This window comes from Pteropus medius, unplaced genomic scaffold (assembly GCF_902729225.1).
Source record: "Pteropus medius unplaced genomic scaffold, Ma_sr-lr_union100, whole genome shotgun sequence".
Classification (NCBI taxonomy): domain Eukaryota; kingdom Metazoa; phylum Chordata; class Mammalia; order Chiroptera; family Pteropodidae; genus Pteropus; species Pteropus medius.
The window spans coordinates 53,736-78,022 of NW_024350323.1; the positions used below are offsets into that span (position 1 = coordinate 53,736).

The window sequence follows — 24,287 nt, forward strand, 5'->3', positions numbered from 1 at the left end:
CGTTCTTTTGCTAGAGGAATATTTTTAACTATATATCTCTATTGATGTCATTCCCCTTATTATAAACCGGCCGTGGCTTGTCCACCGCTATCTCCACACTCCTTAGCTTGGCCCACACACCCTTCACGATGAGATCATATTTACCTTTTCGACGTTGTTTTTTGCAACTCTCACCTCCATGCTCCTCTCTCACTGACTTATTTTCAGTTACCAATAGGTGGCCATATAATTTATAATGCAAATTTAAGACATATTTAAGAGTGAATGGGGCACTAGTAATAATTACAAAGAAACTATGTCCTCACACGCCTCTGTGCCTTTACTCATGCAGTAGTAAAACCTGGAATTTTCGATCCCGCTTTTCTTTACCTGTCAAGATCCCACCCATAATTCAAGTTCCAGTTCAAACATCTCTTCCTCAGTGAAGCTTTTATATATATATATATATATATATGTATATATATATATATATATATATATATATATATATATACACACACACCCCAAAAGCTGTGCTCAACACATTTCATTATAATTCTTGATATACTCGTCTGTTTTCATCAACAGACTGTGGACTTCTTGAGGGCAGTAACAAAAGTTGACTGATATTTTTGGTGTGCCCAATGCACTGACTATTGTCTGGAAAAAAAGGTGCTCGCTGAGCATATATATATTCGACTAGTAGCAATGTCAAATCCATTTGACAACTTAGAGAGCTGGGACCGAGAAAGATCACATAGCTAGTTGATATTAGAGCCACGATTACAAACCCACTATTCTGTAGCTGTTTTATAATATAACAGTGCTTCTCAACCAGGGACAATTTTGCCTCCCAGGGGACATCTGGCAATGTCTAAAGACATTTTAGGTTGTCACACCTGGGGAATGCTATTAGGATAAAGTGGAGAGAGGCCACAGGTGCTACTAAACACCCTATAATGCACAGGATGCCCCCAAATAAAGAATTACTCAGCCCAAAATGTCAATAGTGCTGATACTGACATCCTGCAATGCAGAGTTGGAGGGATCGACCTGACAAGGGGAAGTCTTTGAAAATCATCAAAAGTTAATAGCTCTAAAGGAGGAACAGCATTGCTGCAATACCACGCTTTGCGAAATGCAGTGGTTTTTGCCACTGGTGACCTCTGGGTAGCCTCTTCTGCCTACTCCCCAGGTAGAATAATCCTGGGTAGGGACTGAAAACGCAGGCTTTATGGGAACTGGGTCACAGTTCACAAGGAAAATCAAATAGCACATACAGCTTTGCATACTGTAATTTAGGAGGTGGGAAAGCTCGCATCGCCTGCAATATTCAATGACTGGATAAGCTAATCCATTTTCCTAGGTCACCAACGAACGACTATCTTGCTTGCCCAATGAAACCACAGGGACGTTCAGTGCTTTAAGGCCAACCACGTACCCCTAAGCCAGTGCAAAGTACGGGCTGCAGTGACAAGAGCGTAGGTCCTGGCATCACACAGACCTGAGTTTACTCTTAGGCCTGCTATCTGAGAGCTGGCTGACTTTCAACTAGCGATCTAAGCCTCAGTGGCCTCCTGCGTAAAATGGGAATGATGAGGTGGTTTCAAAGATTAAATGAGATAGTACATTAAGCACTTAGCACCATGCCTGCACAGAACAGGAATAATAAATATTATTCTTCTACCTCCTACTCCTTATCTGCCTTTTTTTTACCCTACCTGCCTTTTTGCTCCAAAGAGTCATCAAAGGGATTAAACGGTTAATAATCCCCATTTTGAATCTCAGAGAAAACCTGAGGTCTTATCATCCCAGAGCCTTTGTGAGGCAAATCTTTAACCTCTCCCTCCAATTTCTCCTTCCTTTCTATTTTCTACCCCCAGACTGCTCTCCAAAGAGATGTGGCTGTCAGGGGTCTTTAACAGTAAGGGTGTCCGGAGTTTGAGGAAGCCAGGTGGCACTAGGTGCCAGCCCACTGAAACCCAGTGGTCCCTAGATTGCATTGCACACACATTTCTCTTGCGTATAGAGATAGCCTTCAATGGTGGGCTGCCCTGGGAGTTTGCACGTCTGGGGAGCCTCTTTCATCCTTTCCTTAAGTTCTTCCATCTCTTCTCGAGTGCTGGAGAAGTGATTCCTTGTCTGTGAAGACATCATCATCATCATCATCATCATATCACCATCATCACGAATAAGCACTTTTTCTTGGCTTACATATGTTTCAACACAGCAAAAAACAAATGTCGAGTGACATAGTGACTAGAAAACGGTTTTATGGAGTTTAACAGTACTAAAGGCTAAACGGGAAACAAACGTAAACAGCAGTGTACCCATAAAACCACATTTGGGACACTTGTTTCTAATGGGAATCACATGAGCGTCCCACAAATAAGGGCTCTTGGAATTGTGAGCATGACACTGACCGCGGCTTCACAATAGCGGGGAGACTGTAGGGGACGTTCAGAAAGATGACATTATCATGGCAACTTCTAAGCCCAGCTTCAATAAACTCACTGCTCACTTGACTCTGAATCAAATTCTGGCCATTAGGATAAAACACGCGAGAGGGCGTTCTCTTTGAAGATAGACCAACAGAGAACATATGTTTTCTTAACCACGAAGAATAAAAGCTAATTGTAAAAAGTAATATCGTAAAACTACAAAACTAAACCACAATGGCCAAGTGCAGTTTAACGCGTGGGTCTGAAAGTCATTAGAGGTCCTTAGTGTTCAGTCTCAAAACTGCCACACGATGGCAGCGGCAGTGAAAAAGGTGACCTGGGCTGCTGTGTCTAGTTGAGCCCACTCTACTCATTATGCACTGCGACCCACCAACCTCTTTCATCTACAAATATATGTATAAATTCCATGTCATGTAACTAGTCCAAAGTCACTACCTCAGTGATGCTTTCTCTGATGGTACCGGGCGGTCAACTGTTCACCTCCCTGTGAGTGTTCAAAACTTTTGGCCTTAATATTACTATAACCTGCATCATAAGGGACTATGACTTATCTGTGATTATGTCTTTCTCCTCCGAGAGACTATATTTCCTGAAGACAAAAAAAATGAACATGCCTGGCACGGACTCTACGTTCATTATATCCATAAGCATTCATTAAACGTGGGTTAATTAAATGAATAAGAAGAGAAACATATATGACGAAAATGAGAAGGATGTGCCTAGGCCGATGGATAAGAACCAGCATGGGAGAGAAGGTGGAGAAAGTCTTTAAAAACTCCTTTATTTTTTTATTAAATTTATTGAAGTGACTTTGGTTATAAAATTAGGCAAGTTTCAAGTGTACACTTCGATGATACACCTTCTGTTTGTCGCACTGTTCACCCCTCAAAGTCAAATCTCCTTCCGTCACCATATATTTGATCCCCTTTACAATGAGCCACCTCTTACTTAACTCGAGTAATAAGTAATGAGAAAAGGAAGAGGGGAAATGGCCATTTGTGGAGATAAAACCCACAATGACGGTGTCTTGACTGACAAGCAGGGAAAGAGCATAAGACATGTGTTTCAAAGAGTCCATTGCTGGGTTCTGATCTGGGAGCGATTCAGAAAATTTGCCACACGTAATAAATATTGGATAGACAGAGGTGTCAGTGGGTGGAAGGGTGGATTTGAACAATAGGCTGAAATGCAGAAAAGAGCTAATACGGAACAGCAAGAAGAGTCCAGTGCACGGAAATATTTGTGATCCACACAAACCGTGTCCTGACAAATTGGCTGGGGTGCCATAACCTAGAACTCTAAGGTCAAGATCATCAGGGCTTAAATCCAATTAGAATGCACAGACAGGGGCAAACCCCGCATGCAAACTTACATTCTGCAAGCTGAGCTGGAGCTGTTGTTTGTATGGGAGGAAATCCTGTGTGAGCTCCACAGTCAAGCTGTTGGAAATGAAGAGGCTGTGAAGAAAGGCCAAGACCTAGGGAAAACGTGTAAAAACAACTTTATCATGAGCACCCGCTCATTGATCGAATCTAGGCAACGGAAGCACAGAAAAGTAACTCCACATAGTGTTCGCCAAGGATAGTCCTAAAAGCAGTCATGCAAACACACACATGTCTACACATAACTATTCTCTTATTAGGTTAAACATTTACCCTGAACTAGGTTCTAGAAAATAAGAACTACTGACACATTCATTCATTCAGATCCTTTTTCGATAACCTATGAAACCATTCATGATTTGGACAGTACGAGGATAGACTATGTCTTTTCTCTCTAAACCCTTAAAACCGGCACAAAGTAGGTACGCAGTTAAGTATCTGTTGAATGACTAAATAGCTAAATAGATAAATGAATAAAGTAAGACTATGTGCATCTCTCTATGAAGACTGCCATAATGCTAAAAGGTCCAAGGTGCCTGACCCTGATTTCAAATTACGAATATTCTCAGGGTGTTGCAGAAGAAGACATACAAATGATCGATAAAATATTTTTAGCATTCGAAATGTTCAACTCCATTAAAAATCAAGTACACCTCAATAAAAACGAAGGAAAACAGGACATTCACCTAGCAAATACAGACACTGAAAAAATATTGCTCAGTGCCGGCAACAGTGGAAGATAAAATGTAGTAAAAACTGCTCTACTATTTTAGAAAGTAAACAGGTGAGCACGTATAAATATGCCAGCACGCACCATGCACACACGCGTGTGTACATATAAACACAGTCTACATGTGTACACATACAGAAACACATATAAAAACTAATCAGGAAACAGCAAAGTGAAGAATCGTACCTGATTCCCCCTTTCACTCACAGAGCAATCCAACCCATCAGTGATTCCTGTGGGTTTCGCTTCTAAAACAGATCTCTAACCCAGTCGTTCCTTTCTATTTCCACGACCACAACCCCGACCCAGACCGACCTAACTGGTTTCCTCACTACCGACGCTGGCCTCTTCCGAGCCGATCTCCATAAAATAAAAGCAACTCATGTCATATCCTGTTTATTAGCACCCGCCAGAGGTTTCCCACTGCACCCGGAGTAAAATGCAAGCCCCTTACCATTGCCTACAGGTCATATGCCTTCCTTCCCGCCACTACCCGCTGCCATTCTCCTTTGATTTCGCCAGCATCTCAAGGCGCTCGTCTTTTCACTCCTTGAGCGCACTATGCTTTCCCCTCACTTAGACACTGCGCACGTGCGCCTTTCTTGCGCCTGGAATGTTCTTTCCCCATTGTTCCCATCGCCTCACCTTCTCTTTCTTTAGATCTTAAATGACACTTCCAGAGGAGATCCCTGACTGCTTGATCTAAAAGAGCTGCCATTTCTTGTTCTTTGTTTGAGCCATCAGCACGACTTACAATTATTTTATTTATGTATATCCTCCCTTCCCTTCCGTCTACCCCAGGAGAACGTAGCATGCAGAAAGGCAGAAATGAGTCTGTCTTGTTCACTGCAGGACACTCCGCGTTTAACGCAGTGCGTGGCACATCATAAATACTTGTTTGCACATGTACGCAAACAGATATATACAAAAGTGAGCATCGACACACAGGTACACAGATATATGTGCTCACGTGAAATATATATACATGTGCACACACGCACACACACAGGTATACACACCCGCATTTCCAAGCACACAGGTAAACGCAGATAAAGAGGTAAATATAATAGATACACAGGCACTATGGAAAGAAAATGCTACAATATTAACAGTAATTCATTCCGCATGGGGGATTTGTTGTTCTGTTTGGTTTTTCCTAGAACTTTTTTCTAGCTTTTCTGCAATAACAATACATTTTCATAATAAAAAGAAAGTTGTTAGAATTCAACAGAGCTGTCAAACCAAAGCTCGTCATCATTTATAATAAATCACAGATTTAAGTAGAAAAAAATAAAGTAGATAGAAGTAAAAACGTTAGAATGGGGTGCAAGGGACATGCATTCACACACAGTGCCCGGTATACGATATTTTCACAGGCTTAGGAGGAAGTAAAAGGTAAAGAATGAGGTAAAAGTTAGGGTAACAGAGAAACTGAGGGAGGGAAGGTAGAAGAGAGGAAGAAAAGAAAGAGAAACAAAGAAAAAGCACAACTAGAGAGAAAAAATGGAGGAAGGAAAGACACGGGAAAGGTAAAGAGAAACGACATGAGCCGGTGTGTCTACTTTCTTGAGAGTCATTATTACAATTACCCTTCACATTCTTTGAGATCCCGATTTTATGACCAAAGTCGCTCACCTTTTCTAGGTGTTCAGTAGATATTTCTAGACCATTCATCAACAGATAGAACTTACCGGCTCTACAATATTGAACTTCTTAGACTCCTGAACTTCCTGGATTTGATAAACATAATCGAGGGACGACTCGAAAAAGTTGTGCCTCTCCTTGTCCACCTGCAGGTCTGCCTGTAGAAGAAGAGTATCAAGTGTCACGAATCTGCCTAGTCATTCTTGCAAGTCCGTGCTTATGGACTCAATAGAATGTTGGAGCTACAGGACAATTGAGCCACCAAGTAGTGATCTTATCTGTTTATTTTACAGATGGAAACTTGAAGCCAAGAGATAAAAAATGACTGATGCAAGACTTCAGTTTCGGGCCCTACAAGTAAGAAGCATGGATATTATCGTGGCCATGTCCACACAAGAAAAAAGCTGACCAAGGTGAAAACCAACAATTCCTCTTAGATCCAACAGAGAATTGAAGGCTGAGGGAAAACCGATGCCTCCAAAATTGGATAGACACTTGAATATGGAGAATCAGAGCATATCAGAGTAGAAGGCCAGAAGCAGAAGCCTGTCGCTATAGCCAATACCAGACTTTATTTAGGAAGAATCTCTAGCAGGTCCAAGATGGTGGCATAGCTGGCCACTGAGCTCAAACCCTCCCAAGAACACATCCAATGCACGGCTACGTTTACAGCAATTCCTGCTAAAAGACGAGAGTAATCCAATCAAACGGCTTCTGCACGACAAGCAAGACAGGGAGAAGACCACATAGAGAAGGTTGAGGAACTGCGAGAGCTCTGTGAGAGCTGAGGGAACGACCCACAACCGGGGAACCAGTAAGCGCCATCGTTTACATGTCCCCAACCTGTGGATAGAGAGCAGAAGCTACACCCGGGCTCTCTGGCCAACCTGCGGGGCGCTATGGTGCATCCCCCCCAACCCTACCCACCCCTCCTGGCAGATCCAGCAGGAACAGGAGGACACCATAGACTGCGAACAAGGGGAGCCTCCACCCGGAGATGGATCCGGCAGGGATGGCAGCGTGCTGCTTCGCCACCTGGGCTGCACAGGGATGCAGGGCTCACTTGCTTGGAGAGAGCGTGGAGCTAGCAACACATGGCGGTTCCTGCACACAACACTGTCCCATCAGAGAGAGTTGGGAGCATGCACACGTGGGGATGGCCCACCCCAAGAAGGCACGGAGCTGGCAAGACTTTGCAGTACCCACACACAGGGCTTCCCAGCAATAAAAAATAATGAAATCTTGCCATTTGGGATGACATGGATGGACCCAGATGGTATTTTGCTAAGTGACATAAGTCAGACAGAGACAAATACCATATGGTTTCACTTACATGTAGAAGATAAAAAAGAAACAAAATAAATTAATAAACAAAAGAGAAATGGACCCATAGAAACGGGGACCACAGGGACAGTTACCAGAGGTGGAGTAGTGGATGGGTAAAAAAGCTAAATAATATAGCTTTTATATAGTCAATAATATTGTGATAAGTTTGCACCCTAGAATTACTAGGGTGATCGTACTGTAAGGTATAAAAATGTCAAATCCCTATCTTGTACATATGAAACTAATATAATTAACATAATATAGTATAGCAACTATACTTAAATTTTTAAAGAATAACATTTAAAAAATCAAAAGCATTACCCATAGAAGAAAAAATTCATAAGTTGGATTTCATTATAATTAAAAACTTCTGCTCTGTGAAAAGCTTTGTTAAAAGAATGAAAAGGCAAGCCACGGATTCGGAGAAAACCTTTGTAAAACACTCATCTGATATGGCAAAGGTCCCCAACCCCCGGGCTGCTGACTAGAACCAGTCCGTGGCCTGTGAGGAACTGGGCCGCACAGCAGGAGGTGAGCGGCTGGCGAGCGGCAGGCGAGCAGCAAAGCTGCATCTGTATTTGCAGCCGCTCCCCAGCGCCAGCATCACCGCCTCAGCTCCGCCTCAGATCATCAGGTGTTAGATTCTCATAGGAGCACCGGTCCCTGGTGCCACAAAGCTTGGGGACCAGTGTGATATGACACTGGTATCTAAAATATACAAACAGCTCTTAAAACATAACAGTAAGAAAACAAAAATCCCTATTAAAAATGGGCAAAGAATTTGGACACCCGATCAAAGAAGACCTACAGATGGCAAATAAGCATATGAAAAGATGTTACATATCGTATATCATTAGGGAAATGCAAATTAGAGCAGTAATGAGATAACACTACGCACTTATTAGAATGGCTGAAATCCAAACCTCGGACAACACCAAATACTGGCAAGGATATGAAGCAACGGGAACTCTCATTCATTTGTGTAGGAATGAAAAACGGCACAGACACTTTTGAAGGTATTTTGGCAGTTTCTTACAAAAGTAAATATCATCTTATGGTGACATCCAGCAATTGCATTCTTTGGTATTTATCCAAATGATAAGAAACATTATATGCACAAAAACCTGCAAGCAAATGTTTACAGCAGATTTATTAATAATTGACAAAATCTGGAGGAAGTCAGAATGTCTTTTAGTAGGTGAATGGATAAACAAACCATGGTCCATCCACACAACGGAATTTTATTCAGCGCTAAGAGGAAGTGAGGTGCCAAGCCACGAAAAGACACAGAGGAATTCTTAAATGCGTATTAGTAAGTGAAAGAAGCCAATCTGAAAGGCTACACACTATATAATTTCAACTATATGACATTGAGGAACAGGCAAAAACGTGGAGCCATAAGAAGGTCAGGGGGTTGGGAGTGCAGGAGGAGGGAGGGATGACGAGGTGGCACCCAAGGATTTTTAGGGCAGTGAAGTTATTCTGTATGAGAGTGTAATGGTGGATTCGGTCAAAAGCCACAGAATGTATGACACATTGGCTCATTGGCTGTATCAAGCATACTACAGTAAAGCAAATATTGATGACACGGGAAAGTGCATGTGTGGGGGTCAGGTACATATGGGAACTCTACTTACCATTCAAGTTTTAAACCTAAAAGCGCTCTAAAAATAAAGTCTCGATACGAAAACAAGTGACCGACCCAAGGTCCCCCAGCTTATTTCTGATCGAACGAGTCCAAAGGCTGCCTCCTTGCTCATTAAGGAAGTCGCGAAGGACAGCCACATACAGCACCCAACCGCTAGGACACTGCAGAAGCTTTCATTGCAGATGCCACCAAAGGAGTGAAGTTGACACAGTGTCTCCGGTTCCAGAACCCCAGAGTTGGTCATTCTCTAGGACCACAGGACTCAGCATACAGTCAAACCCACGGCTAAGATTTATTTTAGTGAAAGAATACAAAGCAAAATCGGCCAAGGGGAAAGGTGCAGGACGCGTTTAAATCCTCCAGCAAAAGGATTTATGACAAACCTGCGAGATGATGCCTACCAAGGAAGCTCATCTGAGATGGGATGGCCCACGTTTTTATTGGGGGGCATACACAGACACCATCGGCTGAACACCCCAAAGTCCAGAAGAGAATGAGGCGTTCAGCATAAAGCACACCAGCCAAGTTCCCAGACACCAGCCAAGAGCTGCTCCCATAAGCAGACCTGTGTAAGCACAGCTGTTTCAGCCCCGTTATGTTAACTCTTTCCTGCACAGGAACCCTGGCACAGAATAGATGAAATAGGAAGAAAACAAAAGTGTGCAAAAGAAAATGGCAGAAGACCCCAGACTAGTACTGCATTCCCGTTTATGAAAGAGAGACAGTACTTTATCTTCTCCATACTAACTCTGTCCATCACTGAGGCGCCTGACTCAGCACCTTCAAGCACCTCACACGATGTGGTGGGTGCAGACTAAATCGGGGGCCAGGAGACGAGCTTCAGCTTTGCGACACTCTGTGTGACCGTGCACAAGATGGTTCTGAATAACCTTCACCGCTCATGTCTACTTCCTTCTTCGAGTGTGGGTATCTCTTTCATACTTGAATCTTCAATAGCGTCACCTGTTCCTGGATCTTTTATCCAACACATGGATCCATTTTTCCATTTTAAAAAGTTCTCGTGAGTTCATTCCCTCTTTTCCTTCCCCAGTGTCACTGTTCTAACTCAAACCCTCTCCCGCACAATCACTGCAATAGTTCCTTAAATTGATTTTCCTGCTTCCGGTCTCTCCCTGATCTAAGTGGCTTCCGGTCTCTCCCTGATCTAAGTGGTTTCCGGTCTCTCCCTGATTTAATTCATTCTACAGCCCCAACCAGTTTGAGATTCCCAAAATCAAATCCCACTCATACCGCCTGCACAACCAAAGGCCTTCGATGCCCCTCCCAGGGCCGAGAGAATTCAATACGACTCCTGGGCCTACGACCCCACGACACAGGCTCTGCTTGCCTGATCTCAGCTCATCTTTCGCTACCCTCCAGAAGTAAGGCAAATGCTGGTCAAATTATTTCTCAAACATACTCTATGGTTTCCATCCTTAGGGCCAGTGCCTTCCACTTAGAAGCTCCATTTCTCCATGTCTACCCATCAAACACTCCACCTATTGCTGAATGACCACCTCGAATCAGAAGGGCGCCGTTCTGCTATGAGGCCATTCTCCACATCCAAATAGGAGTCTTTTTATCCTCGAATACTTTCCTATCCCTACAAGGACACCACATACACATACACAGTCCAGTATGTAAAAACTCCTACAGTAAGCTGAAGAGGGGCAGGAAGTCTGTCTTATGGTCTTTGTCATACCACGTCACACCCAGCACCGACCCTAGCACGTGGTAGGCACTCACCAAAAAGTGGCTTCTGTGACCTGAAGTCCACGTAAGTCTCATATAAGCTGGAGTCCCAGTGCAGGACCCCCAAAAAACAGCCGTTGTTGGAATACGTCAGAGGAAAAAAGGAGACCAGCTCCTTATCCACCAAACACAACACTGCTTTAAATCTACCCTCGTGTGGAATCTAAAATCAGAAAGCTAGAACTGAGAGGGTCTCTGGAGGCTGCGGGGTACCCCTGGCCCTCTCACAGAGAGGGGAGCGCAGGCCAAGAGAGAAATACCTCATCCAAAGTCGCACCGTGAGTTACTGGAGCAGCTGGAGGCCCAAGTCCCAGGCCATGGATCTACTACCTGCAAGCATGGCTATGACACATGGCTTCAGGCCGAGGCAGGGCCCGAGGAAAGCCTTGCCATAGCAAGCCACCACTGTTAGCGTGGCACACACAGCTGGCAGTGTAAGGTGGGGACCGCCTTGGTGAACGTACCTCCTGTAACTGAGATTCTTTCTTTTTGGAAGACAGATGTAAATGCCGATCCAGCAAAGAATAAAACCTCTCGCCATCCTTTTCGAATTTCTTTTTCCGCTCCTAGACGTGGGAGAGAAGGCACAGAATAAGATGTCTATAGGTTTAATTGGCTTTGCTCAGAACCCAGAATGAAGGCTGCAGTGTCCGGTTTCAGGTGGCCAACCTCTGTATTTCCTGGGAAGAAAAAAACAAGGCAGGAGAGCATTTCCTTTTGCATTGATCTCAGCAGTTGGGACTTCCTCAAAGACAACCGTGAATCGTTTCATCTACACAGAGGGCAGTTCCCGCCAGGACAGCTGAAGACTCTGGGAGCCACGGCTCAGAGATCGACCCAGTCATGAAGTACTCATTCGAGGTTTTAAAGGACGAAGAAGGACCGCAAGACTGAACTAAATACACGCATTGAGACAGCCTTATGGTAAGGAAAACACTTCCAAAGCCAATGGAAACCTGGGCCTGCTCTGTGGGTGACGAGGCCTTTGGCGTTGCGGAAGCATTTCACTACTGCGTTTTAAAAGATGATGCTATAAATGAGGGGCGATCCTGAAAAGTTTAACTGGAAAGCAGGAGGCGAAAACCTTAATGGAGGATGGAGGACTCAGCCGTCACTCTCCTCAAGTGTGACATTTAATCAAGCTCTCTGCCTCTCGGCACAACTGGAAGTCACACAACCTCCAAAGGAACAGTAACCATGCTCCCTTGTCACACACTAATGCGGATATTCCGCAATCCTGTCCGCAACGTGCTGGGACATCCGTGTAAAAGGCTTGTGTCATCTCACTGAGAACCTACAGTGTGCCAGGCACTAGAAGAGGCACAGCGAGGGACACACAGATAAAAAGAAAAAATCTACCACACCAATGGATTATTTCTAGAAGCCATCTGTTGCTGGGCAGGAAGCCAGGACAGAGCTGAGTGACCCCTGGCCTGTAAGGAATGTACTTTAATCAGACAGGAAGCCAACATTAAGTGAAGCCCTTATCAGGCCAGGCACTATGCAAAGCATTTAAAATCCATTATCTCATTGAGTCTTCATGGCACCAAGAAGTAGATATTGGAAAGGAAATTAAGGTTCCAAAAAGGTGAACTAGCTTGTCCCAGGTCACATAATGTACAGGTGCGTCTGATTCATTGCACAGAGTCAAAAAGGGCCCAGATGCTCACGGGAGGAATTACTCTCGGGAGGCCTTGCAAATAAAACTTAAGTAGGTCTACAAGCGCCAGCCCCACTCAGACGCCAAAACACAGGGGGGGTTTTCACACACAAGACGGGTAAACTGTGCTTCCAGCGGCTGAATCTATTTAAAGTAGCAATTATTTCAAGAAAGCATGGGATCACAAAACGTCAGCGACTCCTCTGGCAACAGATAAAAGTTCTGTGGGTTGCTTTCACTTCCATTTTTAAAATAAAAACGATGAGATATAAGTCACATATCATAAAATTCACTCTTTTAAAGTGAACAATTCAGGGGTTTTTAGCAGCTACCAATGCTATCTAGTTGTACAATATTTTGATCACCCCAAAAAGAGACCCATATCCATTAGCAGCCATTCCCCCCCTCCCCCACTGCCCCCCCATTGAGGACCCACCACTGACTTTCGTTTCTATAGGTCTGTCTATTCTAGACATTTCATATAACTGCATGCCTTCTTACACTCAGCTTAGTGTTTTCGAGGTGCGTCATGTTGTAGCACATGTCAACACTTCTTTCCTTTTCCTGGCTGAGTAATGTTCCTGCCTTCCCGCCACCTCCCAAAAAAGAAAACGCCAGAGAAAATCTCTGTTAGTCTTTTAAAGCTCTTTACTAAGAGATACTTAAGGAAGACAAGTGTACAGCCTCAAAACAAAGCGAAATGAGAAGCCCTCGGAAGGTTTTACTCCTCAGGGTGCTTCGGAACCCCGGAGACCTTGAACTTCCACTTAGATGACCATGTGGGGGAGAGGAACAGGACAGAAGACACCTTCGAAGGTTTAACCTTTCCCCTCCGGGCCTTTAATCCACCTGGAACCCACCTCTGTTTGCGCAGTTAGGAAGGAAGCCACTTTTATATTTCTCTATCCGGTGACTCAGTTTCCCAAAACTACCTGTCAAACGATTTTTCCTACCCCCAGTAACTCGAAGTGCTAAATTTATTTCCTGTGACATTCCTGCATGAGTTTGTCACTGAGTTCTCTTTTCTGTTCTACTGGTCTTCTGTTTGGGGACCAGTACCACAGTTTTGACTCCGCTGACGCTGCATTGTGTGGTGGTGATTGGCTGGGCAAATCACCCTTCCTTAGTCATCGCTTAGAAGCCTGACTTAGCTAAGAGTGAACCTTAAAACTTCTGAATGCGTATCAGCATAAAAACCAAACTAAATGTTTTCATTCATAGATTAATTTGAGAATTAAATATTTTATAATATTACAGAAACACATTTGAGAGCATTAAATGTCTCAAATTTATTCTGATTTTATTTGATTTCCACGCCCTTTACTATAAATTTTTTCCTCAATAAAATGGTTTATGTATTCCCGTTAAAAATAACTTCTGTATTTTTATACATTTTTGTTGCTAATATGTATGGTATTCTTATTTAGCACAGTTACTGAATGGTTATTATGCGTTGAAAATAATATTGATTTTTGTAGTTTACTCTCGTAATTGCCAATCCGGCTGAATTTCTTATTAAGCCTATAAATTTGATTTTTCCAGTTAGATATTTATACATTTATAACATACATCTTTTATACACTTATTGACCGGGCCCTGTGGTGTTGGGTTAAACAGCAGTACATTAATGGAATTCTTGCCTTCTACCTCATCTTAAGAAGAATGTATTTTGGTTTCTCTATGAAGTACAGCGTTTGCTATAGGTTTTAATCATATAACCATTATTGCGAGAAGGAATTTCCCTTCAATTCTAGATTCAGATAAGCATATGCTTTTCCCCTTTACACAACGATTATATATATAATCGTTTGAATCCGCTAATACTTTAGCATCTGTTATAAGTAAAGGGGGTCTTTGCTTTTTTTCTTACGACTTTTTTTTTTTGAGCAATCTGGGTTCATAGCAAATTTAAGAGAAAGGTACAGAGACTTCCCACGTAGCTGTGCGCCCACACACGACATGTGTCCCTCAATATCAACAATCCCCCGGAGTGGTACATTTGTCACAACTGGTTAATCTACGCTGATATGTCATAATCACCCAAAGTCCACAGCTCACATCAGGGTTCCCTCTTGGTGTTGTACATTCTATGCATGTGGACAAGTGTATGATGACATGTACCCACCACTATTGGCATCATACGGGGTATTTTCACTGTCCTAAAAACCCCTCTGTGCCCCATCTATTCATCCCTTCCTCTGCCAACCCCTCATCCTTTTACTGTCTCCATAGTTTTGCCTTTTCCAAGATGTTATAAAATCGAAGTCATATATTAGATGCCTTTTCAGATTTGTTTCTTTCATTTAGTTACATGCATTTAAGGTTCCTCCATGTCTTTTCATGCCGTGATGGCTCCTTTCTTTTCAGTGCTGAATAATATTTCATTGTCTGGATGGACCACAGTTTGTGTAGTCATTCAACTACTGAAGGGCATCTTGGTTGCTTCCAAGTTTCGGCAATGATGAATAAAGCTGCTGTGAACATCCGTGTGCAGGGTTTTGTGTGCACATACGTTTTCACCTCCTTTGCGTAAATACCAGGGACTGCAGTTGCTGGGTCATATGGTAAGAATGTGTTTAGTTTTCTAAGAAACTGCCAAACTCTGTTTCAAAGTGGCTGCGTCATCTGTGCCACTTTGCATGCCCATCACCAACGAGTGAGAATTTCTGCTGCTCCACATGTTCACCTGCATTTGGTGTCCGCGTATCTTCTTGATGAGGTATCTGTTGAGTTCTTTTGCCTGTTTTTTTAATGGAGCTGCTCGTCTCGTTCCTGTTGAGTTTTAAGAGTTCTCAGTATAGTTTGGATAATGGTCTCGTATCAGATGTGTCTTTTGCAAATATTTTCTCCCAGTCTGTGGCTTGTCTTCTCATTCGACATTTGTCTTTTATGAGGCAGAAGTTTTTATTTTTTTAATTTTAATTACATCTATCTTATCAATTATTTCTTTCACAGATTGTGCCCTTGATATTGTATCTAAAAAGTCATCACCATCCCCAAGTTCACCTAGCTTTTCTCCTATGTTATCTTCTAACAGTTCCATAGCTTTGCACTTCACATTTAGGTCTAGAAAGGTTTTTGTTTTTGTTTTTGTTTTTGCACATGGATGTCCAGTTGTTCCGGCATCATTTGTTGAAAGACTATATTTGCTCCGTTGTATTTTCTTTGGTACCTTTGTCAAAGATCTGTTGACTATATTTACTTGGGTCTATTTCTGGGCTTTTTATTGATCTATTTGTCCATTCTTTCCTCAATGCCACACTGTCTTGTTTACTGTAGCTTTATAGCAAGTCTCGGAGTTGGGTAGTGTCCAACCGTCTTCCAACTCTGTTCTCCTAGACTCCCAATATTATGTTGACTATGTTGTATTTTTTACCTCTCTGTATAAACTATAGATTAATTTTGTTGATATCCACAAAATAACTTACTAGGACTTTGATTGGGATCACTTCGAATAGGTAGATAAAGCAGGGAAGAACTTGACCTCCTGACATTATTGAGTCTTTCTATCCATGGATACAGAATCTCTCTCCATCTATTTAGTTCATTTTTAATTTCATTCATCAGAGTTCATCTATGTTCACAAGTAAAAGGGGGCTTTGTTGTTTATTATTTATTTTCCTTATTTTATTTCAGAATCAAAATTACAGTACTGTTCGAAGCGTCCTGACAGTGTTTTTTCTTTTCATATTTCCTGGAACAATTTGTGTATCAATATAAATTAATCGTTCCCTCAAACATCTGGTAGAACTCACCAGTAAAGCCACTGGGACCACTTTTGTGTAGGAGTGAAGGGCTTCAACTTCCATTTCAATCCCTTTAATACCTATTTGTCTCCTGAGTCTCTATTTTTTTCTAATGCCAAATTTTGGCCTTTCCTATTTCTCTAGTAATTTAATTCTTCTCTTTTTTCAAATGTATTGGCATATAGCTATTTATAATTTCTATCTCTAAAAAATCTGTTGTCTGTAATATCTCATTTATTTTATTCCCTATTCTGTATTTTATTTGCATCTTCTCTTTCTTTGATATGTCCTACCAGTGGTGTATGTTGATAATCCTTCCAGTCTTTAGTTAATTTTTGGTTTTATTAATAATCTCTATCGGTTTTGATTGCTGTTATATTTATCCTTAATTTAATTTCTAACCTTAACTCATACGTTAAGAGTCTGTTTGGCGACTTGGGTATGCTCTATTGTTTCCAATTTCCTGTATTAAATGCTCATCACATATGTTTTTTATCTTTTTTGTTTGTTAATCAGTATATTTAAAGCAATAAACTTTCTTCTATGTACTGTTGAAGTATGTCCCACAAATGTGGAGATATAGTGACTCCATTATCATTACATTCTAAAATGTATTTTTTTTTATTAACGCAAAAATTTTTAACATTATGTTAGATCCCAAATATGGAAAATTTTAATATTCATTATTATTTTTTTATTTTATTGTCTTCTGCCTGGAGAAGTCTATATGAAATTCATTCTTTGGAATTTTTTAGGCTTCCCGGATAGCCTAAACCATATTCTATTTTGCAAATGTTCCTTGCATTCTCCAAAAGAATATATCGTCTCTGTTTCTTAGATACAGCATTATGTGTATTCTATGTATATCTAATAGTTCAAACTTATTGTGTTATTAAGACCTTGGTATCGCCATTTGTTTTTTCTCCATTACAATCAGTTTCTGGGAGGCACATCTTAACCATCTCCAATACAATTGTTGTTTTATCTATTTCATCCATTTCGTGTATCATGAGGATGTTTGTTATAGCATCATTAACAGTAATAAAACAAACAAAAAAACCCTGAAAATAGCCTGTTTTCTAAATTATGACTCATTTGTTATAGAACATCATAAGCCATTAAAAATTATGACAGTTACTTATAGTTTTTGCCCTGGAGGGATGTCCACTGCACCGTAATGTAAGCTCAGCGTGGGCAGAAACTCTGTCTTGTTACTGTACGTGGAACAGTCTCTGGTTTAGAGTGGGACCAAATAAATAGTTGTTTAACAAATCGGTGAAGCGACTTGCAACCTCGGCTATAGAAGAAGCATTAAATTCTTGCCCAAATATGACCACAGCATCAAACTACTGGGCTGAATTAGAAAAACACGAACCTCCTGCCAATAAGTGTATCACACTAACTCCTTTTACTCTACTATTCTGGGCAATAAAATCACATTTTCAGATCTAAATTCTACGTAATAGAAATGATAGCTAACCATCTACTGAGCATTACTCGCCAGTCGTTAGGTGAAGCATTTTACATGCACTACCTCTTTAAATCCTCATGCAAGCCTCCGACTGTGACTATCACTATCCCATTTTCCAGATGAGGAATGAGCCTGAGGCTCAGAGAGCTAACTTGTCTCAACTGCACATCTAGAGTGGAGGAGCCAAGATTCAAACTCAGATGTGGCTCTAAAGTCCTTGCTTTTAACCTTTCCATATACTAGATTATGGAAAGCACATGGAACCACGTTCAAATCGGCCTGTTCCATTTATTACTTACATTATCTTAAACAAAAAAACTTAAATTTTTGCTCTCAATTTCCCGACGTGGAAACAGACAATCTTCTGACCATCATATATTTTATAAGGAAAAACACAATCAAGTAAATGCTTTAAGAGCACACAGCACACCACTAAAGCAGATCCCAGTACACCAGATATGGGATAGTGACAGTAGACTTAATTGGATACCAAGTACAAACTCTTTAGCCTGGCGTTCGAGGCCCTTAAGTCTCACCCTAATCTCCTTTCCAGTCTCATATCCTCCACTCCTGTATGAACCACCTGACTTCTAATCATACTGGAGTATTCTATGTTCTCCAAATGTGATATGACATGCTTTTCATACCATGCTTTATTTTTTACCCATGTGATTTCCTCCATTTAGAATGTCCTTTCTCCAACGTGTCATTATTGAAACTTAGAGACCTTAGCTGGCCAGTTGCTTCTCCTCCACGAATGGAGGCTGCCTGATACACTCAGAGAGGTCTGGCCTGGCTCCAGTTGCTGAGCATAGGCCTACCATGGGGCAGGATGGACTGGGAACTGTAGCCCCATACACTGAACTCACCACATTGTCAGTTGACATTGACATTGACATTGTGTCCCATTTGAAACACCGAGATTTCTGTCTGCTTCGTAAGACCCACTTCCTACCTTGCATCTCAGTTGAGTCCCAGACTAAGTTCTTATGCCTTAGTCCTTCCACCGGTAATCGGGCTCTCTGCAACTGGATCCTATTTGATTTTGGGCAATATTGATCCCTCGCATCACTCCCTCCCTCCTATCACTGAACTAGGTTCTTTGTTCCATGATAACAGACCATCCTGAGGCCACCTGTCATCATTTCTACATAATGCTGACTCCTTGGTCCCTGTTGCTGTAATACTCTAACTGCCACCAGTTGTTACGCTGTGGTTTCTCAGACCTTGAAGGCAAGGATGGCGCTCTGTTTTTACTAAAGGGGAGACTTAAGTGTGTTTCTATATGGAGGAGAAAGAATAAAAGAACATAAGTAAAGGGCAGAGAGAGAATGGGTAGGAGAAAGATCAGGACGTTGTACGAGATGGGAGGAAGAAGATAAGCAAGGAGTGGAAAGGGAGAAGTTGGCAGAGGGCCAGAGAACGAATGGGCAGACGTTTGCCTAATGGCATAAAGGAGACAGGAAGCCACGGTCTCCTGATTATCACAGCCAGGCACATACTTTTGAGCTCCTCGAGGCTAAGGGCTGTGTCTTATTCAATCTCTGTCCTTAGGGCCTAGTATTGCAACTTTACATAATAAGTGCTCCAGATGTAACTGTTAAGCTACCAGGTAAAGCAAGGAATCAAAGATGAGAACGAAAGAGAATAAAATAATTTCTGAGTAGCTCTAATACACTGCATATTCTGGGATATGACCCCCATGTAATCAATCATCAGTTACCTTATAATAAACATGATGATTACTGAATTACAAATGAAGAAACCAAACTTCAGAGAGATTAAATGGCTCACCCAAGGCCATGCAATCAGTAAGAAATGAAGCAAACTAGCCAAAATCTACTCCATTCCCCTGCTCAAAGTCTTTACTATTGACTGCAAGTTTATTCACCTTGAGAAGATACAGAAGATTCTCTGGGAGACAGCTGATGTGTGCCCTGACAGCCTTCTACCTGCGCAAGCCATGTTCTTCGCTCACACTCCACCTCCCTGGCTAACTCTGACTTAACCTTAAAGATTCCATTCCTGCATCATATCCTCCAAGACATCTTTTCTAAGTCTTGCCCCATGCCTCATGTCCTACTCAGGCTTTGGGAGTGTGTGTGTGTACATGAGTGTGTGAGAGTGTGTGTGTGTGTGTGTGTGTGTGTGTGTGTGATATATATCAGTGCTGTGTACATAATGAGAACCGATCCCAGTATACTGTAATTATCTATTTGCTAGTCGAGAGTATGGTTCTTCGTGAGTAGGAACTGTGTCTTACTCATCTCTGTACACCCAGATGTTACAAGTACCAGAGGCGTGCTACAGAGCAGGTACTCAGTAAATATTAAGCCAGAGAGAGAATAAGAACGTGAGAGTGAAAGAGAACAGATCAACAGAGGCATTAAGTCTGCAGGCCAAAACCAATTTTCTTTTCCTGTCTACATGATTTCAGCCCTACAGTCATAAGATCATCTTAGATAGGCTAGCGATCAATATAGTAAATGAGTTTGTACCAGGCATGGGCTCATCTCTGAAGGGAATCTTGAAGCAGAAATCAGCCTTTGAGACCCTCATAAACCAGCAAGGACAGGAGATGTCTCCCAAAAGCCCGATATTCCTTCAGTTTGACAAATATATTCGTGTGTGTGTGTGTGTGTGTGTGTGCCAGATGCTTTGGCATGTTCACGTTAACTAATGTATAACCTTCCACGAATAAACAGAGTTGAAGTAAATAAAGAACAAATTACTTATGGAGATTGCCGTTTCTTACATCCGTCTTTTAGAAATATTTGTTTTTAGTTTAGTGGATTGAAGTGAGCACTGAGGCAACAGTAAATAATCGGCCAGCAGTGGCATGCGCTTTGTTTTCACACTTTTCCACGAGGAGGACGTGCAGTCGATGACCAGGAGGACAGGAACCACTTGAGGACCACACAACATGCCTAGAAAACACCGCACTCAGCCAGCCAGATCCTTCTGTCCTAGCTGAATGAACTGAACGTAAATTGCCAATGGTTGAAACATTGCTTCTAGTTCAGCAAATCTGCCCTCTGTGCCGAGGAGGGTGCTCCTCGGCCCGACTGAAGCTGGGATGATTGGCTGGCAGGACCAGCTGTGGAGCTGACAGCTGTTGTCCTCCTCCTCCTCCCACCTGGAAGGGGACGTGAGCTTATGTAACCTCCTCCAGTCCCTGGGAGTTCTAGCACGCAGCACGTGCGGGGCTGGGAGCCGCGGGTGGATGGGGCATTACTGTTCGTATGGGAGGGTGATACATCTGTCCACAGGGCATGGGGACTCCGGCATGTGGCAACATACTCAGACCTTCTTCACAAGGACACCAGCAAACATTTAAGAGTTTCTTGCTGGGGGTTCAGAGAAGTAACGAACGTAACAAATTAGAACACTCCACAGCATAATATAAGAGTCACCATCCACGCTACATGCAAAATTCCGATTCGGTACCATTTTTAAGGCCAGGATAAATTAAGATAAAGGAGACAGCACAGCGCAGCAACCTCCCGGACAGCCAAGACACACAGGGTCCCCTTCCCATGCCTGCCCTGAGGGAAATGGCCTCATCACTCTCCCTGTGTCACACAGAGACAGCAATACCGAACGCTAGACGGTAAGTCATAGAGATCGATCCACCAATGCACGCTTCTGAGGGCCCGAAAAAAATTCCTTCTAGAGATATGTTAAAAACGGATAGAAGTTCTTCGCAGAAACAGGACCAACGTTTCGGTGCCAAGCTTGTTTTGTGCACGGTCTCACTTTGAACTTACAATAACCCCATGGGGGAGGTATCATCAGTATGCATTTTACAGTTGAAATGGAGGCTCAGAGAGGTGAAGTAACGTCCCCATGTCACAGAACCAGTAAAAGTAGCAGAGCTGGTCTGTTCAACTGCCATGTCCGCGGGCCTTGCACTGGCCGGCAAGGACGCAGAGAGCACTGCTTAAGGGCAAGGCTTCTGGAACCGGTCTGCCTGGGTCCGAGAACCGCTTCTGTCTCTGTTCAGCACACACAGTGGGAATTATTTAGTCACTCCAAGCTTTAGCGTTTGGGCTTTGCTTGCTTTGGTGTTGTCTGCTTTTTTGTTTGTTTCTTTCGATCTCTGACGAGGGATAAATAAGACCTCCTTTTGAGGATTAAACGAATGAATATCTGCAGAGTATTTAGAAGGCTATCTGGCACCAGATGGGCACTATATAAATGTTTAACAAATAAACAAGCATACATACAGGGTCCGAATGCCATGAGGTTACAAGAGGCCACCACTGTCTAATGTGGAAGTACTACCTCCGGTTGAACTTCAAGCCGTCCCATTATGACCTTGGCCTACATCCCCTTGCGCAGCCCTTGGAAGAAATGGAAAAGAGATGAGCATTCCAATGTGGGAAATGAAATCGCAAGAAAGCAACTTTAATTGCACGAAGAAAGGCGGAGGGCTGAAACCCCTCTCCATGCCATTCTAAATATCTCCTCTTCCGTAGTGATGAAGACATAGGAAGAGCAAGAACTGTAGGTTGTAGTCCTGAGTCTGCTTCTGCCCAGCTATCTGAACTTAGGTTAATCGCTTCGGCCTTCTTGCTCAGCATCGTTATCTAGAAAATGAAAATACTACAAGAGATCTCATCAGTCCTTAATGTTAAAATATCATGAGGGCAAATGACTTCCTCGAAGTCCTACCAAATGAATGTCAAGGATAGTACGCAAATCCAGATCTTCTGACCCCAAGGCTCTTCCCAGTAGTACATCGCTCGGTCTTTATCAAAATAGCTTCTCTAACTCTCACTTGCTGGCCCTTCGTCACCACTAACTTTCAGCCAGGCCAGGAAAGACTGAAGTACTGTTCCCAAACCTTCGTCCCTCCCTCTATCCATCTGCTTTATCGCGTGACTCTGCGGTTCCTCCCACTGGAGGCAGAAACTTTTCGTTGCTAACTGATGTTAAGCTTCGCCATATGACTCGTTTGGGGCAACAGAATTTGTGAGGCAGTGATGGTGTGGCATTTCTGAACCTAGCCTTAGAAAACGTCACATTTCTGAGATCACCCACCACACACTTCTGCCATCGTCATGAGAAGAATATGGCCCAGAAGCACCCTCGTCGATCCTTGAAACTTAGAGACACATGGAGGAGACCTAAGTAGCACCTTCGTCCTGAGCCAAGCCGTTCAAACCTAACCAAGGGCGACAGAGCTGCCCCAGTCACCCCACAGACGTGTGAACTAGAAATAAATGCTTACTGCTTTAGTACACTGACTTCTGACGTGCTTCGTTATACAGAATTCTTAATGCAATAGCTAACCAACATGCAAGGTTTTCTAAGGCTCCCCAGAAAGCATTTTGTGGCCATGAAAAATTTGTTAAGGGAATAAAAACTAGAGCCCAAACTAAACTGTCACACATATCAGCAGGCAACGTCATCTACCAAGAATATCCCTCTCTCTCCCAATATGAAAATTTACCCTTGAACTCAATGCCAGCTTCCTTAACATTATCATTTCCCTGACTTTCAGTTTCCTCATCTACAAAATGAAGATAATAGTACCCGCATCATTAAGTGGTTGCAACATTCGCAAGAGATAATTTACAGTAAATACCTAAACCGTACTGAATGTCTGATAAGGCCGCGATGATGATGATGATAAGGAACTGGCAGCTCGAGGGAAGTCAAGTGAGTGCTTGGAAAATATTATTCTCAACAGCTTCCCTTCAGCTGTACAGTTCTGGTTTGGGGTAAGGTTTTTGTCCTCTCACTGCCTATAATGTTAAATGAAAAGTTCTATTGATTTAGTCGCATGGATAGATACTAGCTTAACTTCAAGGTACTTCTAGATTTTCCGAGCCACAATCCACAGATCAAGCTCCTAGTTCTTGTCCTGGCTCGTATCATTCATAGGACTTTGGAAGTAAGACAAACTATGTCACTCGTTCCCTTCGCTTTTTTTTTCCATATAAGGAAACTATGATGCGGACAGGAGCATCTGAATTCGTCCAAAGGGAAACGAGCGGAGCAGGGAAGGGTCATGCGAGGGCCACAGCTCCGGGCCTACCAGGCTATGGCAGCGGTGTGCCCTGCCTCGAGGTTTCAAGGGTGCCGATAAGATTCTAAGTGACCTGGGCATACATCGCAGGGCCGAGCCCTGTCTAGAACATCATGACTACGGACTATCTTTGAAGGAAAGTGTGATGACAACTGACTAGGGGTTGGGTGACCTGGATCCTCTTCCCCCGTCCCCTGCTCATAAGCCGTTGGCCCATGTCGGCCACTTAACCTTTTAAGCCTCGTTCTCTCATCGGAAAAGTCACATCAGACTAATAGCTTTGAATATCTCTTCTGCTACCAAATATAACCTACGACATGAATAGATAATAAGAAGTCAAATTAGGTTAGGCTTTTTTTTTTTAATTAAAAACCACAATAGATCTATGTTATATAGGGAGGGATGATGTTCGTGTAAGTTTTTAAAGTGCTTAAGACTGCAAAGTTCAGGACC

At 42.7% G+C, this 24,287-nt stretch overlaps 1 protein-coding gene across 1 annotated transcript in view; it reads right to left on the reverse strand.

Moving 5' to 3' along the window:
* Positions 1–24,287, reverse strand: part of OPHN1 (oligophrenin 1) — a 195,158-nt gene that overhangs the window by 44,385 nt on the left and 126,486 nt on the right. Inside the window, exons 5-8 of the mRNA XM_039838984.1 lie at positions 11,388–11,489; positions 6,245–6,355; positions 3,814–3,918; positions 1,976–2,121 (exon numbers count right to left, since the gene is read on the reverse strand). Of these exons, the coding sequence (XP_039694918.1) occupies positions 1,976–2,121; positions 3,814–3,918; positions 6,245–6,355; positions 11,388–11,489 (464 nt within the window). The remainder of the gene's footprint in view (positions 1–1,975; positions 2,122–3,813; positions 3,919–6,244; positions 6,356–11,387; positions 11,490–24,287) is intronic.